At 32.2% G+C, this 23144-nt stretch overlaps 1 protein-coding gene across 3 annotated transcripts in view; it reads left to right on the top strand.

Moving 5' to 3' along the window:
- Positions 1-23144, top strand: part of LOC110995122 (protein Wnt-7b) — a 52695-nt gene that overhangs the window by 26700 nt on the left and 2851 nt on the right. For 2 of the 3 annotated variants that reach the window (XM_022262129.2, XM_022262132.2), the window contains exons 3-6: positions 11496-11627; positions 12055-12152; positions 20504-20615; positions 20990-21146. In XM_022262129.2, coding sequence (XP_022117821.2) covers positions 11496-11627; positions 12055-12152; positions 20504-20615; positions 20990-21146 — 499 coding nt within the window. Of the gene's footprint in view, positions 1-11495; positions 11628-12054; positions 12153-20503; positions 20616-20989; positions 21156-23144 lie in introns of all 3 variants that reach the window. The other variant, XM_022262131.2, reaches the window with a different exon arrangement.

The raw sequence follows: 23144 nt of genomic DNA on the forward strand, positions 1-23144 counted from the left end.
TCTGTGGTTAAGTGATATAGACATTGCCAGAAGGCTCAAGCCTTTTAAGAATTGGTACGCTCTTCGCTTAGTCAATTTGGCTCAGAAATACTTCAGTGGGCAGCTGGTTCCAAATAGTGGTTAAAGTATAGACAAATGAATATACAAAAAAACTTCATAAGTGAGAAAGTTAGTCATTAAAGCTTGCGTGAAAATGAGCGACTTATCACCACCAAAATCATAAAGTGAGAAGTATTATTAATAGGATTATGAATAGATGCCCTTTTAATCCTTAATAAATTTACTTCACAAGTAATTGGTTCTATACAGAAACTGAGAACTTAATACAATCTCATGATCAGGGGTTGACAACCTTTTTCTCTTAATGCTAATATTTTTTAAATAATCTTCATATTTAACAGAGGTTTATAAGTTAAATTGGTTTTGGTTTTAACATTTCAAAATTGAATTTAGTGAAGACTTGAAGGAAAGATTAATCAAAATATTCTATTGTCAATGTCAGTAAAATAATGATTTAAAAAAAAAATATTATAACATAGTAAGCGCTCTATATAACTGTTATAGATATAAACAAGCGGAAAACGCACTTTTCTTGAAAGACCCTTAGTCGAAGTGGTACGGAAATACTTCAGTAGGCAGCTGGTACCGCTACTATGTGGTTTAAACTGCGTTTAAAAAGGCTTATGTAACGCTAGACGTCTAGGTGATACGGATACGGATAATATATTGTATTCTGCCTCGACATCTGTAGATGAAATTCACCTGGTGGTATTAATGCAAACAATACTCTAATGTTCATAATTTAATTTAAAAATTTAAAACCCTCAAGCAGAATGTCGAATTGTGGAATCGACTCCCGGTGAGACTCCCTAAGAGATACGACATGTTATAGTTTTAAGAAGGAGTATATTGCTGCCCCAAAGGCCGGCCCACCCACTAAAATGGGTCTCCATGGGCTGTGATATTTGGGCCTCTCATAGACTTGTTTGCTTATGATAAAAAATGTATAATTATGATATAATTGTGGCTTAATTTGAACCAAACGTTGTCAACCTCTAGAAACGCATTATCCGTACAGATTATGTTATTACCAGTCATATTTGAAAGTAATAAAATGTTCTTATAGATAAATTACCCCGTAATACATTCTAGTTATTATCACACGATATTATTACACTATTATTAGTTTATGAGTTGTCACTCTCTATTGTATACATTTAGAAAGGGATGTATAGTCTAACACTAGTTTCAAACAAACTAACAAATCACGTAGGCCCGTGTTTTGAAATAGGAATTATAAATAGTATTATTCCGACATCGCAATATTTTATCTAAATTCAGTTGTAATTTAGCGCAATAAATCATCTAAATTTTTTAATTCAGCAAAACCTGGTTATTTTTATTTAATCAGAATAAAAAAAATTATGTCGTCAAGAGTATACACATACATCAGTTTAAATGCCTTCATAGACTACAATACGATTATTTCTTTCCTTTACACGTTGCGTATTAAAACATGAGGATAAAAAGCGAGCTCCCACAAAGTCAAGTCGAGACCTCATTAGAGAACAAAAAATGCGAAACTCAATACACATTAATAGTATATCATTTACTAACGACCGTCTGTCCACTGTCCACTCACCGGATGAACACACATACAATACGATACGCTCTAGAGGCTCTATTATGTCCTTGTACTTGTGTTACTTTAATTTTTGGTTATTATAGAACAACGGGCAGGAGGAAAACTTTCAAATTTGAAAATGGAATACGTTAAATTCGTACAGGCCAGCAATAATTTAAAAAATCTGTTTAGAAAAATGTTGATTGTAATTTTTTTGAATTTTATTGTTTTTTTTTTATGGGAAATACGCTTCATAGTACTTTTAGGCAACTTTTGTATCTTCATAGTTTATTTAATAATCTAAAACCTTAATCATATTCTTCTCTTCGCGTCCCAGTCGATATTAAAACGAGTTGAGGACATTTTATATCGGATTCACAAAAATGCCAAATTCTATATTCCTTTGTTCGACTTCGTAAAAGAATTCAAAGACAACCGAATAGAATAGACAAGGAATTTGAAAATGGAAGAAAGCTAGTAAGGAATCTTGGTGGTCCACAAATTCCAATTTTAAATAAGAATGCGCCACTTTGATCCTTTTTGTGATATTTATAAGAGGTATTTTTATAAAAAGTACAAAGTTCTACTTTAAGAAAATTATACAAAATAAAGCCTCGCCATATTAGCGAAATTTAAGACTTTGAAAACTAAAGCTACTTGAGTAATTTAAATAAACTGAGAATGAGCTGTTCCATTATGATTAAGAATTTATTTATATTAATAACAAAAACAATTGAACATCGAATCTAACCTGCCGACAGACAACCCCGTACCCCGCGACTGCAAAAATAGGCTATAATATAGGGCTAATATCAGAGGACAACTTGACGATAAAACTTGTCCTATACAAAAATTGTTCATACAAGTAGCAATTATTTGTTTTTTTTTTGCTGTAACTAATGCTCAGCGAATTAAGGCTGTATTTATTTATTTTAACTTGACTTATAATAGTAATATTAAGTTTAGATAAATACAATAAAAATATAAAATTTAAGTCACAGTATGATGTATTATATTTTGAATATTTGAATAAAGAATTCGCCGTGTTAGTCCCAAGTGGAATAAAATAGTTTACGGCACAAATTCCCGAATAGATATATTAACATCAGGAATAGAGGAATTATCGAATCTCATTAAAATAACTCTTCATTGATTTATGTAAAAACATGCAACGTGTAATAGTGTACAAATTACTGGAGATACATTGGTTCGAGTATAGTAAAAACAAATGAGAAGCTCTGCTAGGTGTCCTAAATCCTATGTCTATACTTCCTCTCACCTCTGATCTGATAATCATTGTGTATTAAATTATCGTGTAATATTCAAGTTATTAGATAAAATTATTAAATGTTATTAATGTGTTACGTTATGTCCAAAAAGTATTTATTTATTCGAAGCCGAACCAAGAAGGTCACAGAAAAAAAAAGTAACTCAAACTTGAAGCAATGTGTGTCCTCGGTAATGATGCGATTGTATTTACGCAAATTGTGAGAGAAATTAATTATTAGAATAAACACTTTATTTACATCACAAAACATACAAATAAATGTAGAAATGAATGTAAAAGGTTCTCTGAAAACCCAGACTAACAGGAAACATAACATTTAAATTCATCATTTCCATATTATGATTTTCTTATTTGTTAGTATGTTAAGCTACACAAAAGTTTTTCTATATATCTGATGATATAATTTACGACTGTCGGTAATATGTTTCGGCTACGGTTCAAGTTTAATTTATTGATAACGGTTAGTTAGTGATTGTTTTGAAGATACAGTAATGTTCTTGGTGACATAAAACTGTGTTCTCCAGTCTTTGATGTTTCAAAGAGGCCGCTTTGGGAATAGACCAATAATTTTAGTTTGGAATGAACAATAAAAATTCGAAAACATTTACACGAATCTCTCAAATTGTTAGACCTCCAGAAACCAATTAAAACCGGTAATTTCTATAAGATACTCGTATATAACCAATAAAACACTTTGTTCACTTAGCTTAGGCCCATGTGCAACAGTGTACAGGGTCATGAATCGATCCTGAGCTAAAACAAAGAGTTACCAATTATAATAATCCAGTTACGGAACTTTGATAATATTCTGATAAAAAAAATATTTTTGGTTAGTACAATGTACATATAGAAAATTATCACTCACCATTAAGGCCTTTTATCGAATTTATTTCGAATCGTAAAGTTTTAATGTGGACTCTTATTTTATCCTAAATTAATGTAAAGTCATAAAATGTGTTTACTTAGCTCTTCTATTGAATGTTCAATCAATTACTTTAAGTAGACTGTAAATAAAATCGGATAAAAACTGTAATTTTTAACGGATTTTAGCAACGGAGGATTATATTTTCCTAAATAGATTAAGCTCGTTTCCTTGCTTATTCAGGGGCGGACGTAGCTTCGTCTATGTCCGTTGGCATCATGGCATCTTAAATGAAAGTAAGACAAACAAAGTAAAATTAAATGACAAACATAAATAATTATCTTGGGAGACATATAGAATAAGCGAAATATACTTACTTATCTATAAGAACATACAAAGAATATTTTGTTTTGTAAGTGTTACAAAAATTATTTCGGTGTCGACGCCCGCGCCATGACAATAAGGCCTTGCTTACTAAGGTAAAATTGGCGCTACAACCTTTGGTCTGGGCATCAGATAATAGTTATTAATATGGGTTTATCTTAGTAGCAAATTAAAGTCTTTGTTTGGATTGTAGCAGTAGTGGCTTTAGCGTGCGACTGTCTTCCCTGGTCGTCGCTGCGATTCCCGTGCACAAAGTTTCTACGATCGCATCTCTCAACACTCGCTCGTACAGTGAAGTAAAACATCGTAACGTAAGCGGAACCTTAAACCTAAAAGTCTAAACATCATCCCCGAATGTGTCAGGCACAGCTGATCTCCTACTTACCTATTAGAAATGATCACAGAACAGAGAGAACAGACATCGGAGACCCAGATCTGAAATGTTGTAGAAGTGTGTATGTATTAGTGTGTTATAAAATAGGTGATTAATACCATCACAAATTTGTCTGTCGATATTTTGCAAGGCAGATGAATTGATTAATGATTGCGGCTGTAATTAACGAGAACTATTAATAGTTAAATTAATTTCTAAGATAAATGTAGAAGGGCCCACGCTCGATTGTGATTTACGATCCGAAAAGTGATTTGATAATCTATTGGTCAGGGTTTTAATTAAAATTTATTTGGTCTCGTGAAATTACTTTGCCAATATTGGTTATGTTATTTAAATACTCTTGTCAGATTAGCATAGGAGTAAAGATGCATTGGAATACCCTCATTAAGCAAAATGTGTGTATAGCTTTAAATTAAATGAGAGTGTTCAGAGGCGTTGTTCGGATTAATACCTGCAGCTTAGTTCCATCATCGCACTCGACGCAGAATACGATATCCCCGTTACCTTGACTTCCGTCGTTAATTAAGGCCCTATCCCAGCACGAATTGCTGTGTCAGTGTCTCGGGGTGGACTGCGGTACGCAGTGAAGAGCTGGAGCACTGAGGCGCGCCGGTATATGTATTACATTAATTTAATGTAAGACATTAAATTAATGTAATTTTATCATTTTTTATCATCATGTTCTTGTTATAAAATGAATTGAAAGCGTCATAATTTGGCTATGTTTGGACTTTTTTTCTTTCGTGCGAAGTTTTTTAAATCGTGTATCCATCTTTCAATCTTGAATGGATACATAAAATACTCAACTAGAATATTGTTTTTTTCATTTACTTTAAGAAATGATGATGGAAAAAAACAATGTATTGTTTTGGAGCTTGGCGACCGAATAGGTCCTTAAGGCAGTTTTTAACGAACCAGGACCAGCTGGAGGAGCTCGTAAGTATTTCCGAAATAATTTGACAAAGGATCCTTCAAGAAATCGTATCAATTCTTAAAAACGGCAAAGCACTCGCGAGATGTATGATTGTCATCACAATGGGATATATCAGGCGAGTTTACTGCCAAATTGTGTTCTAAAAAATAATAATAAACAATAGTATTAATAGTAAATTCTTATCTATACATAAAATCATTTATTGACTAATTTGTATTTTTGTTAAGTAATTATGGAATTAGCAGCGGCTGATTTGATCTTTAATAAATTAATTAAAATTATATTAAACATAAGTAGAATATTAATATAAGTGTTATTATTACATCGTTAGTGGTTGATAGAAGATCGCCGAACCACAAGTGGTTTTTATTACGTAAGCTACCTGTCTTATTGATTGTTTAATTAACTTTATTTACTTTGGAAATGTATGTGTTTTTCAATTTTGACTTAGTAATAAAGTTAATAGATACAATCTTTAAGCGATATCAGCGCTAGAAATATAACCTTTTTCTTATTTATTACGTAATCCTTTTGGACGTGACAGAGTACTGTACTGTGTGTTAATAAAATTTATTCATAAGCAGATTATTTAAGAATTCTCTTTATAATAACTATAAATCCAATTGCACCGTTCTACCTAAACTAGACAGTTGTCTATTTTAGTTAAAGATCACAGCGTAAACACAATTTAACAGACAGACTCTAAAGAGTAATTTATTCTTTATGTTAACACTTCGTTACTTTAAGCGTACTTACAAATAAAAGGCAGGTTAATAAATAACTTATATTTGGCAAAAAACCTACTGTAAAGTACGAAGTACATAACTCATTAAGAAAATATATAAAACTACATGTAAAGTGTTACATATAAACATACTAGCCAAAACCAAACTAATCTAAAATATAAAAAAATAAAAAGACTAGAAATTAGTCTCTTGTCTATAAATATGGAGGTTCTATTTAACCCTTATATCTTCACTTACCTAAAGCGTAATAGACAAATAATTTTGCACTGTGTATATTCTGTATTTCCTTTTAACTTGATAAGGTAACAGGAAACATAATTTTCACTCAATCTCGAACTCATTTAACCGGTATTACCCACGAGTCTGTCAATTTCTAATAATTGTAAGAATTATGAAGCTGATAATACCTTTCCATCTTCGAATGAATGTGAATCAAAGTTAAATCCAGTTTTAAGATCTGTCAACTCCCTCGACTTGCGGTATTCAAAATGCAAGGCGATAAACCTTCTTGTAGAACTTACCATGAAAGTAGACTGCATCATTTATAGGCCATATTGGCGGAATACTACTACTAAGAAATCGCTACTGAAGTTTGGCAGGGTTTGTAGCGGCTAGGATGATATGCCCTGAATCTCCCTAACAAAGTAATTCCGACAGCTAAGAGCATTTCCTTTCTTCGGGACAGTGGTTGAACTGGTTCAGAATTAGGTCGGAGGAAGAGCAGCACCACAGACACATGATTCCTCTACTATAGTTGTGCCTCAATATTCAATTGTAAGGTAATGGTCCGACATTCGACTTTTAATAAATCCAATCAAATCATTTATAGTACCAAAGAAACTTTTTTGTATTCGTGTACTACCACAAACTTGAATTTCATAAGGAATATGTATTGTTGTGGCGCCTACATTCTACGGGCGATAAGTCATTGTTGCTGTTGCTAAGGGTATAGGGTAAAGTAAGGGTATACAACGATTTGTACCTTAGCCACTGGCCTCCTTCCCGACAAAAAAAACCATAGGAGTATGTAACGGATCTGGATGAATCCAAGCACCTTTGCTATAATAAAAAAAGGTGGCAAATCGCCAATTATGGGTATTTTTGTAAGGACAATAATTAGCGTTTACCACCGCAAAAGCCCAGCCAAGGAAAAAAAAATTATAGCCACTGGGGCCTTCGGGCAGGCCTGTGAGTGGTGGGATTCTCTTCAGCTGGACAGCTTAAGAGAAAGTATCTATTAGGTTCTCATTAAATATAAATCATTAACCTACATTGAATATGAGCAATTATGTTCAAGTCATTAATCACTATTTACCATTTTAAACTTGGTGAGCATAATGTTAAAACTATTTGGACTAGTATGTTTGAAGCCTATTTTTACCGATTAATTGTCAAAACCTAGGGGGCGGAGGTTATCAATTTAAATGTAATTATTTATTTTTAGTAAGTTACTGCTTACATCTGAATGGCTTGAAAGTAACATTTCATAATTTATTTATTATTCACATTGTTAGAATTACTATTAAAATAGCAAAAACATCGATATCATATTGTTAGGTGGATTCAAACTATTTTGAGATTATTTTTTTACTTGCATTTAGATTCCAGTATATATTTATATATTAATTTTAGTAAAACTATGAGTTGCTAGTTTGAACAAATTTTCTTCCTAGACGTCTTACGACAAATGGGTATGATTCGCTCAATTACAGACAAAATGCTTGCAATACTTGATTTAATGTAATTCTAAATTCAAATATTCCACAGAACAATGCAAACGGTAGTCCATTTGAATACATGTGCTCTCATTCACAAATGTGACATTCATTAGTTGTGACTTGAACTAAATAGAACCTACAATGAGCATCGTTTAGCATAGGAGTTGCCATATCAAAAATGTTCTTATCCTTAAATCGTAGTATTCGGTATGACTATTTATATATGACAAGTTGACTAGTAAAAGAGTAATGAAATGTGGACATACCACTAAATAAGGACGAAACTCTTGTTTCTCTTGTCCACCACCATCATCTAATCTTATTCACTGCGACCACATTTGTGCGACTTAAATAAAACTTTTTTTAAATAGGTCATGAAGAACACATCCAGAAGCTTACCTTGATGTTAAGTTATACCGCCGCCCATGGACACTCTCATTGCCTCGCAAGTGCGTTGCCGGGTAGACAATACATAATACTTTCGTTGTAATAGTTATATTACACTATTATAGTGTTATTATTAACAACATGGCGTAAAGATATATTGTAAAAAGGAATTAAAAATACTCATTACTATCACTATTATATTGTCACTATTTATAATCCTTAGGTAATATAAACTTAAAATATTATTTCCCCCACAATGCACTTTCAATTTTGCAATACATTTTCGTAACAAGAATACTTGTTGGGCATCGGTATATTAGCCACTGTCATAATGACAGTTATCAGTTGACGAATCATTTTGGAAACAGGGCACATGAAGTTATAGACGACTTGCCGCAAAAATAACTGGCAATCCCTGGACTATATGGTGAATATGTTATATTTCGCGGTGTATGCGCACAAATCTCATTACGAAGACAATACGCGCAGTTCCGTTGCTTGATACTGTTAAAAATTACAATTGTAACTTCCGGTTGTTGAAAATTGCCTTCGAATTATTTTTTTACTATTATATATTATAACTAGTTCTCATATACATCATGGACTACATAATTGTGAAATATAATTCTTCACAATGTGTATAATATTACGTTTGGTACATCCAAATAAGGATAGGTATCATTAAAATCGTAGGACTTTAATGAAACGCTAAGCCGATTACAATGAAAGTATAAAAATAAATGAAGAAAACACTTCAGCATAAGAATAAATAAAAGGCAACGCTCTCCCGAGCCCTCTAGCATCGAGAGTGTCCATGGGCGGCATCACTCCTGCCCGTTTGCCCCCTGTTGTTCTATAAAAATAATTTTTTTTTTTAGATCTGGGCGGCATTTCTGTATCTATTTCATATTTCATGATCATTTGTCAATATTATGGGCAAGTAGGTAGGTTAGATCTTCCTGTGCCAGTCACACGCCGTCGAGTTTTTGGGTCTAATGCAAGCCGATTTGCTCACGATGGTTTCCTTCACTGTTCGACCGAATGTTAAATACGCACATAGTAGGAAAGTCGATTTGTGCACAGACGGGGATCAAACCTACGGCCTGAGGATTGGGAGTCGCAGGCTGAATCCACTAGGCCAACACTGCTTTATCTTTTAGAATAGACATGTAAATTAATTTTATTTAAATACAATTCCAAATAATACAACATATCCTATTTTGCATGTCGTACATTTAAGTTAACTGCATCCTCAATTTGTTCATAGTTTCAGTAGGCGTTGTGTGAATTGGCCGTGTCACGGCTAAACGTTAATTGGACGTATTAACGAAGATGTATTAATGAATGTTACAGCTAAACTGGCCACACGCAAATTTCACTCTTCGAAATAAAATAGATATAGTGTCTACAATCGTGTTTATTTATTTAAAGTTAATGAAAAATTTCTTGGAACTATAAATAGAAATATTATACTAGTAAACTGAACCACAAATACCCATAATCTAAGAAACCAAATCAGCAAAAGCCAGGATATCCAGCTGTGTTACCTGTTATCTAACATTAGGTACTATTATACCATTTAGAGACAAATTATAGAATTATTTTATAAAACACCCATTAAAAAAATTAAATTAAAATAAAAAGATTTAATTTAGACAAATTGAAAAGTTTAGTTACTCTGACAGTGAGTATTTTTTATTACTATGTAGCTTAAGAAAATTGTTAATACTGTATATTTGATTTTAATAATTAATAAAAAATATTTTGCTTTACATTTATCTTCTGTAAGTACCTTCTTAAATCAATCAGTACTACCCGCATCCGCGTCACAAATAAGTCGCTATTCAGTAAATAATCTAGAAGCCATTAAGCTGCAAGGGCATGCAGGGTATAGGAGCCTGATGATGAGGGACTGTAGAAGTAGAGTCAGTGGCGTAGCGTGCCTTGTCGGGGCCCCGTATAAAAATGTTTTTGGAGGCCTTTATATGGAGGTAAAGATTTTTCACAAAAGAAAAAAAATATTGTGAGAAGTAATATTTATTTATCACATAATTTACCCATTTTACAAATAAAAATCGAATTTTAAATATTCACTCTCCTTGCCTTTTTATCGGCAAACTGATTTATTAAATCATTTCTGGCCGATGATGATTTTAGTTTTTCTAAAGTTTCTGCCTCTATGGACAATAGTGAGATGTCTGACAGCCGTTCTTGTCCCATTGAAGTTCTTAAGTAATTTTTTATTAGTTTTAATTTTGAAAAACTTCTTTCTGCCGTTGCGGTTGTAACTGGAAGGGTCAAGAATAAAAAGCATGCTGTGATTACTTCGGGAAAACTGGATGCTAGACTATTGAATTTTACTAGCAATAATTCAATGAGTTCTTTAATGGAATAATTTTTTTTAATTTCAGAATTTAAGTATGTTTTTAGAGCCTTTAATTGGTCACAAACATTAAGTGAGATGTCTTTACTGTATTTAGCAGACAGTTTTCCGGAAGCGTTTAATATCTCTTCGCTTGAAGAAGATTCTCCGGTTGTAATATTTCGAATATACTACTCAGGTTGCAAAGGCTCTGAAATCTTTCTTTAGTTTGAGAAATTAATATATCTAAACAGCAATAGTATACATTGACTTTGAAATAGGATTCCGGGTCGGAAATTCTCTCATCTTGTGATATCTCATCAAAAAATCGCTTCGTTATCTTTTTTAAAAAGTTTTTATTCTTTTTCCTTACACACTTTGGGGGCCCCCGTGGCCCGGGGGCCCCGTATAATTGATACGGCAAATACGGCGGTAGCTACGCCCCTGAGTAGAGTACATAGCAAGCAAACATACTCAAAACTTACCGATTAAAAAGAGTGGCGGAAAGTTTATTGCCAGTTCTTCCTGCCCGTTCTCGCCCCTGACTTGCGAACTGGTAGTAAATGTAAATTTACAATTAATTTAAGTTTTTTTGACGTTCATAAGTGTACTTGTTTACCTATATGAATAAAGATATTTTGAGTCTGACTTCCACCCTTATCTTATTTTAAAATCTTGAAGCTTTAACGCGATTATCACCTTTGACCGGACGAAGTTACCATACGTTATCCCTTGCCCTAAAGGTTAGGTTAATCTCTATGCCTTTTTAATAAATATAATTGTATATTCTTTCCAGACCAGCACTACCAGGCGGTGTATCGCTAGGCGCACATTTGGTTTGCGCGAGAGTGGCGGGATTAACAGACAAGCAACGTGCCATGTGTCGATCTTCCCCCGCCGCCATTGCAGCCGTAGGTGATGGTTTGAGGTAAGACCATGAATGTTCAATAGCACCTAACAACTAGAAAGTGTGTTCTCATAATGTGAAAGACTGAACACATTACTTGGGATTAAATATAGCCTGAATGAAATAGTCAAAGCCTTTTAGTTTCGCCTTCATGTCTTCGTTTGTTTTACATTTTCCCAAAGTTAAAAGTCAAAATTTATTTATTCATATAGGTAACATAATGTACACTTATGAACGTCAAAAAAAAGAAATATTAAATGAATTTATTTTTACATTTACTGCCAGTTCTGTTCTGCCCTGTGTCCCGTCCATCTCCACTTGTTATTTCGAATATTCTTTGTATGTCCTGTTCCTCATGTAAATATTTTATATTCCCATTTTTATCTTATTATGAATAAAGTTTGTTATTTTTATTTGTTTACGAATACTTCTACTTCTATAATTGCAGAATGGCGTACGCAGAATGTCGAAACCAGCTTGGAGGCTATAGGTGGAACTGCACCGGCATTGGCGATGGGAATGACTTCGGCCACGTCATGCCTTTAGGTATCACATTTGTTTTTTTTTATGTTCATTTAGGACTTGTTTAGGGCTTCGTTAAACTTCTTGAGTCTATAAGCAGGTCAACATTTACTTTGACTTAAACGAGCCATGCATAAATCATATAGGATCATATTTACGATCTACTAACAAATCTTTACATTATAGTTTAATGACCTTGTAAAATAAAAAAATTAAAGAATTTAAATACAAAATAAATACTTTCATTCAAACAGAGAACGCGCAAATATTACTCTTTAAAAATGTCTCACGTTTTTAATAAAACCAGTAATAGACCACTTAGAGGCAATTTAAAACTTTCTTGATTTAGTAAAAAGACTGGTAGTAACATAAACAGTAATTAATGTCTACCCCTTGTGGCGTGTACCTCCCACAGATAAACAATTAAGCCGAATTAGCGGTAACTGTAATTTCCTGTCGTAAAATACTTCTTAAAATACTTTTTGTAACTGTTTTGTTGTTAATTTAATCTATAATTTGTACCAATAGTATATTAATTTTAAACGCCAATCGAATATCAGAACTAAGATTTTATAGAAACTACTACGTACATTAAGTTAAAATAATTTAGTAGGTTTGTATTTTTTGAATAAATTTAAAAAATGCCGTATTTTCAAATAAAATTGCGTTTATAATAACTTAAATATAGCGTGTTTTCACTTTAAAATTAAAGAACTAATCGACCTTACCAATGGCATAATTAATACATTATTTAATTATTATAAAAGTAGAAGTAGAAGACTCCCTGTTCGCGTACCAAATAATATGGATCAGCTTGGAAACAATGTTAGTCGTATAAATTCCCGCATAATGTTTCATACATATATATACATAAAATGAATCAGTGGCGCTACAACCTCTTTTAGGTCTTGGCCTCAGATTTCTGAATCTGTTTCGTGATCATATTTCAATCTAATAGGCAAGTAGGTGATCAGTCTCCAGTGCCTGACACACGTCGTAGACTTATTGAGTCTAAGACGTGTCGGTTTCCTCAAGATGTTTTCCTTCCCCGTTCGAGCAAATGTTAAATACATTTATATGATACATACATAGAAGATATATACATAGAAAGAAAGTCCATTGGTGCACAGCCGGGGATCGAACCTACGACCTCAGGTATGAGAGTTGACCGCTGAAGCCACTAGGCCAACACTGCTCTAAAACGTTTATTATTCTGTGGTGTGTTATGTGCTTGTCACAATCATATACTTTTTAAACTATTCAATTCATTAAATGTGAAATGCTCAATTTTTAAATTAAATTAAAAATTGATTAAAATAGCTAAAAACCATTTAAAGTAAAGCTATAAATTTTTCAAACTGACATTTTATATTGCAATAGTTTTGCGACTAAAGACGGTCAGTGACCTATAACGCTAGGCAGATTATAGGCTACAAAAAAGGTTTTAGTGTTTTTTGATTGTCTGTGACTAATGTATGGGTAAAAAAAAATATTTGTATAGCCAAGAGGAATAAAGTTACTTATTATTTAATTAACAATAAATAAATTCAGGACTTATATTTATGTACCTACTAATAAGAAAATAACGTAGAAACTAAAATTCACGATTGTATAAATAAATTATCAATTCATTATATTATGCCGTTACCAATTCAAACAATCAGACATTACAGAAATGAATATAACAATGGGTATCCTTATTCTGGGATATTGTGAGATTTTATTCAAAATACATTACTTGCAGAAATTACAGTTTTATGTAAATATAAAATTTCTATCCTATAGCGTTTTAAGCACAACCAAACATATATTTGCATTCTAACAAACAATTTACGGTTTCAATTTCATCCTCTGATCTAATTCGTAACATATCATTAAAAAATTGGTTAAAATTTGGGTTAAAGTTTCTGGAAGCGTTCCTAAATGTTTTGTCTTTTAAGGCCAATTAACTAGACCATAATTTGTTTCTGAGACACGCCCTCATTTTAAACTTAGATTGATATTCAGAAATTAGACTTAGCGCTAAGAATGACTCTCGTATGTCAAAATCTAATACGTTTTTGACGTACGCAAGTAAAACTTAGCGTGAACTATGCGAACTAAATTTTCAACTTTGAACGGGCCTAGCTCTGACTTGGATTTTGAAGTATCTATAGCATTGGTCAAATAAAAGAACATCTCCAATAGTTAAAATTTACATACCTATTATACAATCGAACAAATGAGTTGAATAAAAAGACTACCTCGAAAGCAAACGTACGATATCACACCCACATTGACACCGTTGATTTATACCACACGGCTAATTGACTTGTGTTTGTTAAAGCTTTTTAAGCTATACGATTTGTCGTATCGGGTGCGCGATTTTGTACAACACAATAACAGCAGATTCTTCCACATAACCCAAACATAATTCATTTAAATACATACAGGTGTGTGTTATTGTTTCTTAAATATATAAATGTCTGTCAATACATCTTTATGTCAGAATTCCTCCTTAAATTTTGTTGCAAAGAACTTTCGAATATTTTAGTATATTTTTATTTAAGCAGTTTATGTTATGTTATGTTCGTGTTCCTATATTACTATATGTGTGTACGTGGGGAAAGGACGGTGTTCAGCTATGGAATAGAAATATGGAATTTTAAAAAGAAACCGGCATCGTTTTGTAACTTCCTAAACAAAAAGACATTGACATCACGCGAACACTTGATTAAAATATGATTAATCTACTTTAACGTGAAACACTCACAAAAAACTTAATCAATCTTTAGAATGTTATCAATCAAAATTGATAGGTTCTTACGCACTACCTTGTAACATATAATTTGTCGCTGTGTTTAATTTAATGACATAGTATGTTCCGTAAGATGTGTAAGTAATAATTATATGTTTGGTTAAGAAATGTTACCACGGAAGATTATCGTAATCCTGTTTTTTACTATCAATCATTTAACAAGGCTGATAATAACATACGTCAGTCCTTGCTAGCCTCAGTCTATCATTATCAAGAATATTTTTTTTTACAAATAAACACAATAAAAGCCGTAACTACCATAGTAAACGTCAAACTTAGACAACATGGCGTTTGTTACCATAGTTACCATTTCTTGTACATGAAAGAAGATTGTAATTCTTGCATTGCTAGTCTATGGTTTCCCTAAACATAGACGTATTATTTTAAGGACATATATACTGTTAATGTATAATGTTAAAGATACTGCCATAAATATTACCTAAACAGATTTTTTAATGTTAATGTTGCAATTATAGAATATTTTCTAACATAACGGATCCTTTTTTATTCTATAATAACTGTATCCACTAATTCACAGTAATTCATAAGAAAAATATAATACCGAACTAATTATTATAAAAGCATTTATATCATCCGAAACCGATAAGATTTAGTCGGCTGGTCAATATTTTACTTTGCTTTATTAGTTCCGACATTAATTGACGGACAAGTTCAAATTATTTCAATTGGTGCCACAAAGCTTGGCGGAGACATACTATTTTGACACGTGAATGCCATAGATACTTATTGTTAGGTTAAATAAAAATAAAATAAAATAAAAAAGCCTTTTTATTTCCTACAAATATAACTTTTTACATTGGCCCATCTCCAAGCGCTTACTTATCTAATTAAAATTAATACCATCTTATTTTTATTTATTTTCTATATTATTTACCTATAACTATTTTATTTATTGTTATTAATATACTACTTATATAATATTTGCTACTATATATATCATATTTACTACTAGATAATATTTACTATTACATTATTTTATTGTATTATTAGCTAGCTTGGTTAGATTTTAGTATACTTAAATAATATAATTTGTAGGAACCCCATTATTGGGTGAAGGCCTCCTCCAAAGATGCCCATTTGTCTCTGTCTTACTTTGTTTTTGTTTGGCTATTTTTAATGTTAATCTAATTAATCGGTGGTCTGACGGATAGTTTAAATTCAGATAGTTTAAATTCAGGACTTCAAAGTTGGTTGGATAGTATATAGTCGATCTCATTTTTGTGTTGTCCATTTGGGGATCGCCACGTCCATCTCCGGCTACGGTTTTTCTTGAAGCATGTATTGATGATAGTTAAATTGTGTTCAAGTGCGTAGTCGACAAGTCTCTGTCCTCTATCGTTTCTTTCACCGTTCCCATGTTGTTGCACTATTAAGTATTCACCTTCTTTAGGAGCCCCTACCTTCGCATTAAAGCCCATTAGTATAATGTTCTTATGTGTTATTTCCATAGCTTTGTCGATAGTTTTATAAAATTCCTCTATTTCTTCTTCTTTTGCGGATTCGGTGGGTGCATATACCTGTATAATGGATATCTTAAATTCGTGAAGTATTAAATTTAGCATTGCCACTCGTTCTGTTAGGCCGATGAAGCTTTCGATGTTGTTTTTAAGAGACTTCTTAATAATGAAGCCCACTCCAAATTTACTTGGTGTACTACCAATGTAGCAGAATATTAATTTGTCATATTCCTCTATTTTATTACCAAGTCGTCTGATCTCTGAGATACCGATTACGTCATAATTGATTTTTTTTTGTTGCTTCATTTAACTCCAACCAGTGTTCATGTGAAGATAGGGTCTTGACGTTGTTAGCTGCGATTTTTAATTGTTAGGTTAATAGTATATAAATAATGACTACGAAATATTTTATAACAATAAACAAAATTTTTACCAATAAATCCTCATTATTCAGACTTTTTATTTAGTTCAATTACTTTATTTATTAATTATACATTTTATATTAAATGTCTTGACTGTAACCCCATGTCGTTACATCAGCACTAGAAGGCGGCTTTCTTAATGCCCAGCTAGTCAGGGAAACTTAGAGAGTATCTTAGTAAAACGATAGTTACCTAATACTCTCATGCAGTCTTCGTTTTGCTTTTATTACTTTGTAAAACAAGTTAGAAAAAAAATTTTTTTTTTTGTTAAAAGCTCTAAGCTATGAAAATAAAGGCGATGCGCTGTCTAGACCAGCCGCCTGCTAGTGCGGACGTAGTCTTACCGTAGCCGATCCTACAATGCATTTGATAATTCGTAACCACTCTGTAACTCTAGTAAAGTATTCTTACTTTACTATAAACAACAAACAAATGTACAAAGTATACTGATAATTTTTCCAATGTAGTGTGTTAGATTAGTATTGATGCAAACATAGGCCGGCAAACCTTGTCCGTGTCACCTGAAGCAACTAAATTTTGGTCGCTAAACATCTATTTTCTGGAATATTTCAGATCTTTGTAACGATAAACAAACAAGTTTGTAGTCATATTGTCGGGAAATATTTTCTTGAAGTTAATTTTGAAAATGGTTTTTTTTCTATTAAATCGCTTATTCTTTCTTCTAGTGTATTTCTGTAAACAAAGACGTTTCGAGGAGACCTACTTCAGTGGTATCTACTTTGTTATAATCTGTGGAATATAGAGCTCTTCTCCTCAATATCCTGGAAATAATTTTGATTCAATCACTCACCAACATATTGTGTGGGTTTTGTCTCTACTCTTTCTTTAATCTGAACTAAATATCAAATAATCTGTAGAATCTTATTCCTAATATTAATATAAGCCTTAATTGAAGAGGATCGACACTCGCCACCCCTCTGGTATTGAGAGTGTCCATGGGCCTGTTTAAACTGTAAAACACATTCAAGTATTACATTTTATGTACATATACAATTTTTAATTAATGCAATAAAGTAAACAACACATAATTTCCCTAAACAAAGGCTGAAGGCGGCACGAAATCGTAATGAAATATTTATGTAAATGTATACAGAATGATAAATTATGATTATGATAGCGAAGCAATATCTATGTCAACTTTATAACCTTGCTATGAAACATGTTCATAGATAAAGAACTGGATATGATTTAGTATTTCTAAAATACACGTATATAATATTACGTATATATTGCACATTTAAAGGGTATGTTAATAATAGCCTTTTAATTCAGATACTTTTACATTTAAACACGTCTCAATGTCAATCTTCATTTAGGTGATCTATCTGTGTGCCCGTTTTTCCATTGCTCATTCTCTGAATGTACCACCTGCTATTTCTTTAATTTGGTCTATCCACCATTTTATTTGTCGCAATCTTTTCGTTTGCTGTACCTTGGATACCACTTTAGTACATTAGTAGTATTAATATTTTTTTCTAATCTAATCTAAATCGTAACAGTTTCACATAGTCTGGCAAAAGTTTTACCAGTCGTGACGCATCTAGTTCTTTATGGTAACTAATTTATCTACAAACGTGAAATTATTATGAATCTGTGTAAACATAGATATCATTAACATAAATCGTAGGTATAACTTTACGAGCTTTTAATTTAAAACCAATTCCAAATGTTAATTACAAAGTAATAGACTTTCTTGACAAACGTTTTTTTGTTCGATAAACTTAATGGAACTTTCTAAGTTAAGGTGTGATAAAGGGCCGATAAAAATATGGTTTGTGTTAAGATATTTTCTTTATGTATTTACGCGAAGAAAATTAATCAAATTTAGTTTTTGTTTTCAAAACCATTTCTAATCTTTTTCACATTTCTACTTTTACTTACTTTTCCCTCCGGACTAAGTGCTGCTTTAGTTATGATGGCAAAATTTTTGCTGAAGTAAAATGCAAATTTATTAATTATATTGAACATTAGATTAGATATTATCTTAATTATATATTGAAATCGTCCCTCATTGTTTCTAATGTAATTAAGATTTCTAATGGTATCTTGATTGCATACAAAATTCATTTATTCACAACAATTGAATGGTATTGCCATAAATCTGTCAATAATTATGATTCGTTCACGATTGTCGATATAATTGCCATATACATACATTTTAATTGACAGGCATTAATGGTTATGATGACTTGAGGTTTTAAGTGCCGATCCTAGAACAGGAATACTTTGCACTATACCCGAAGAGTGAAGACTTGTATTCCAGAACACAAATCTATCTTCAGCAGCTGTCAAATTTTCTGTATAAAGGTTAAGTTATTCAACCAAATACGTTCGAGAAGGAGCCGCTACTTCCGTATGGGTAAACGGAACCAAATACACTTAATGTCTCTAAAAATTATACAAAACTGTAAAAACTTTTGAATAGATCGACTTTTTATTTGTATTAATGTCTGTAATAATATTATTAATAGGTGAATAAATAAAATATTAACAAAATCAAGTAGCCGGTAGATGTTCGAGGTGTGAATGCGCTAACATACTAAACAGCTCCGCTAAATTCAATATTTAAAGCAGAAGCAGTATTACATACCGTGGGTGCTTTAAATATTAATATAATAATTTATTTGAGAGTATTGGAAATAAAGTGAAATTAAGAGTAACAATACCGCATAAAACGTCGCTTCAAAACGCCTTATGGAGTTACATAATTTGTAAATAATCATTAAAATCCATAAATATTTTGGTTTTTATACGTCATTCACGTGTCAATTAATTATCAGTCGTTATTGAGATAAACAAATTCCAAATTCAAACCGTTTCCATTTTCAACCTTTCACTCAGCTTCAATCAAAATTCGATGCATAGTAAACAAATGACAATCGCCTACTAATTGACTCATTAGCTCGGCCAAAGATGACAGCTTCTCGATAAATATCATACAAACGGTTCTCACGACTAGCGTTGATTTATTTATGGATTCACGTCTTAATACCTCTCACGTTGAGCAACCAATGACTTCAAGTTTTCATGATATAGGTGTAATGCATTTACATTTGATTAATACTAAGTAAAGCTACCAACAAAATGTTTTATATTTATTTCTTGTATGGTAACTGAAAAATTTGAACCGTTTTACCTATGTTTACCTACACATGCATTTGTATCTGCATTTGATTCGTTGACCTAGTCCAAAGGCTTTCTGTTCTAAGAGCAAGAAGACAATTGTTTTATTTTCTCGAATAAAGAGATATTTTCATCTACAATAAATAAAAACAATATAATTCTTGCACAGACATGCTACCGTAGCTGGACGCCAGTTGACCCTAAAACTTGTTTTGTTTTTTTTTTAATTTTCACTCTACTCCCCTGCCATAGTGTCCAGAGACTTTATGTATCACTATAATATGCTATATGTATGCTACTATTTAACGCGTCGGGAATTACGCCCCGACTACATCGGTAATATTTTTATTAACAATATTCATGGGCGAGCCGGGGCGCAATTCCCCGCGAGACCCGCTCTTTCTGTTTTGTTTGCCGCTTTTATGTAGAGAATGATTTTTTCGCAGAACCGTTCCAGGCACGGTCTGTGCTTTATTAACATGGCTGCCAATAGTAAAGCTTGTTTTACCAAAATATACATTTTTACTGTTTTAGCAACCCGTGAGGCAGCATTCACATATGCGATAACATCGGCTGGCGTGACGCACGCACTCAGTACAGCCTGCGCGAGAGGGGATCTACCGGCTTGTGGATGCTCATCAAATAGGTTAGATACTGCTTCATCCTGACTGATTCTAAAAAGGAAAAAAATTAAGACAGACCTGAACCTTATTTAGTGGAAGGGTAGGTAGATCAGGTCTACTAAAAATATGCCAGTTGCACTCTTCTTAAAAATATTGTGCGTTGCCAGCAAGCTTAGGCAAGTTGGTTTCCTCACGTTTTCATCGTTCGAGAAAATATTAAATGCGCACATAGAAAGGAAGTCCTTTGGTTTGGTTTGGAAGCCGGGCATCGAACCTACAATATATTACTAAAACCAAAAACTTAATGTATGAGGAAATATATAAAAGTAGATATATCCTGGATATAGAAAGAACCGTGCATTTGTCCCTTAATTATACAACATTATAATACTTTCAGGAGACGAGCTCCAAGTCCGTCAGATCAGTTCCACTGGGGCGGCTGTGGCGAATCAGCGTACGGTGCCCGGTTCGCACGACGATTCCTGGATTCACGTGAAATAGAAGCCGATGCTAGGAGTCTCATGAACCTCCACAACAACCGAGTTGGAAGGAAGGTAGGGGAGGTTAGATTTAACTTTGCACTTAACTTTTATAAAGAACAGGTATTCACAAGTGTATTCCAAAGTTAAAAAAAATACAGTTTACGAGAATATAACGGGTTTTTTTATTACAAATATACAAAAAAAAATTTCAGCGAAGCTTGCTGTAAGCAGAATAAATAAATGTTTTGTGAATAAAGAAAAAGAAATTTCCCATTTCATTTCTCACAAAGATTACATATTTACTATAAGTTTTAGGTTAGGTACCTTGCGAACACCAAACCCCTTTTTGTTTATCTTAAGTAATCTGTCTCTTTTCATCACAGCGTAAATACAATTTAATAGACAAATACGATATAGTACTTTAGTTAAAACGGTGCAATTAGACTGATTTAATTTTTTAATAAGGTCGATAAACCATAATATAAAAGTCCCACCCAAACGCAGGAAGTCTTCTATTGTATTTTTTAAATATTAAAGCTCATTTAAAATGATCGTATCAAGATGTTATCCAGTTACAAAGATTTACTCCACAACTAAGATCCATTAGTATTGCCAACAGGAAATATATACGCAAACATATAATTTATTAAATGCGTTTGAGTGCATCTTAATGCAATGAGCGTAATTTCTCAAATGCAGTTAGTAAAACAGTAATTCTTTTAGAATTTATATCTACAGTACGATGACAGATCGATATTATATTACTAACTACGTTACTTATTTAATACAAAAATGTAATATTAACTTAATATATTTTTAATCAATTGCAAAACATACAAAGGCTTGTAAACGTCTTTGTACCATAAAAAACACTTATTTGTTTAATTAATACACAATAATGTATGTATGTGTTATTACCCTTTTCAAAATTATTATTAATTACCTAATCTAATGTATAATTAACCTCACTTAAAAAATGTATAGTTAGTTTATATTATTTTTTTTGTTTATCGTGTTCATACGATTATCATTTTACATTCAGAATATCATAGAGAATCGCAGAGTAATATAGAATAGTACAGAGTGTCATAGGATATCAACATTCATAGGTAGAAAAAAAATAAGAATAAAAGTTTGATAAAAGAATTCATAAATGGTGCAATATAGTTGCTCAAATTTTCCACTGCATTTATAAGCAATATAGATATATTCCTGGTAATTATTTATTGTTTTCTGATAAAAAAAGGCACCCTCTATATACATTGCTTTAGTATTTATCGAGAATCGGAGTCCGATAAACTCTTCAACGAAACGTGCGAGCGTATAATTTTGAAATGTTACAGCAATTTCTTTAGATGTTCCATGTTATAAATTATATGAGAGCTTTCAATCAATTCAACTTTGATGAGGTACTAGACGTAATAACCACTCGGCTATTCTGTTTGCAGCTTCATAACATACATTTTTCTGTTTAAAAAATATTATATACAGATTTATCAAAAAATATAAAAGGCTAAATAATATTTTCTTTTATTTAAGATTTCTCAATTAATGTAAATTTAAAACGTGTCAAGACTATTGAAAACTTTATATGAATATTTATTATATTCAATCAAGATCTGGTTCTTAATTGTAATATAGTTTCAAAATTATGGTTATAATTTCCCATTTCTATTGTAATTTGTATAGTCGTGGTCCTAATATCGTAATTCGTAGCCACAGGGTCTAATTACATTATTGTGCGAAACGATGTACCGTGTATCGAGGGGGCAATTACCCTGCAGCGATACAAGAGAGCAATCTACATGGACGATTTAATTTTATTATGGACCTCCCCTAAAGTTTCGTGTTCATAATAATATGCATAATCGTTTCTTATTAGATATATGATTGAGACATATTTCCTAAAGCTTGGAGTACGGTCATTAAATTTCGATTTGGCTTTGGCACGATTGAATGAACTGGACTCATTTTGTATACATTTATAATTGGATTGAGGCTAATGTTTTATCTAAGTGTTATAAAACTAAAAAACTAATATTATTATTAAACTCAGAAAACTGTCATACG

Source organism: Pieris rapae, chromosome 7 (assembly GCF_905147795.1).
Source record: "Pieris rapae chromosome 7, ilPieRapa1.1, whole genome shotgun sequence".
Taxonomy (NCBI): Eukaryota; Metazoa; Arthropoda; class Insecta; order Lepidoptera; family Pieridae; genus Pieris; species Pieris rapae.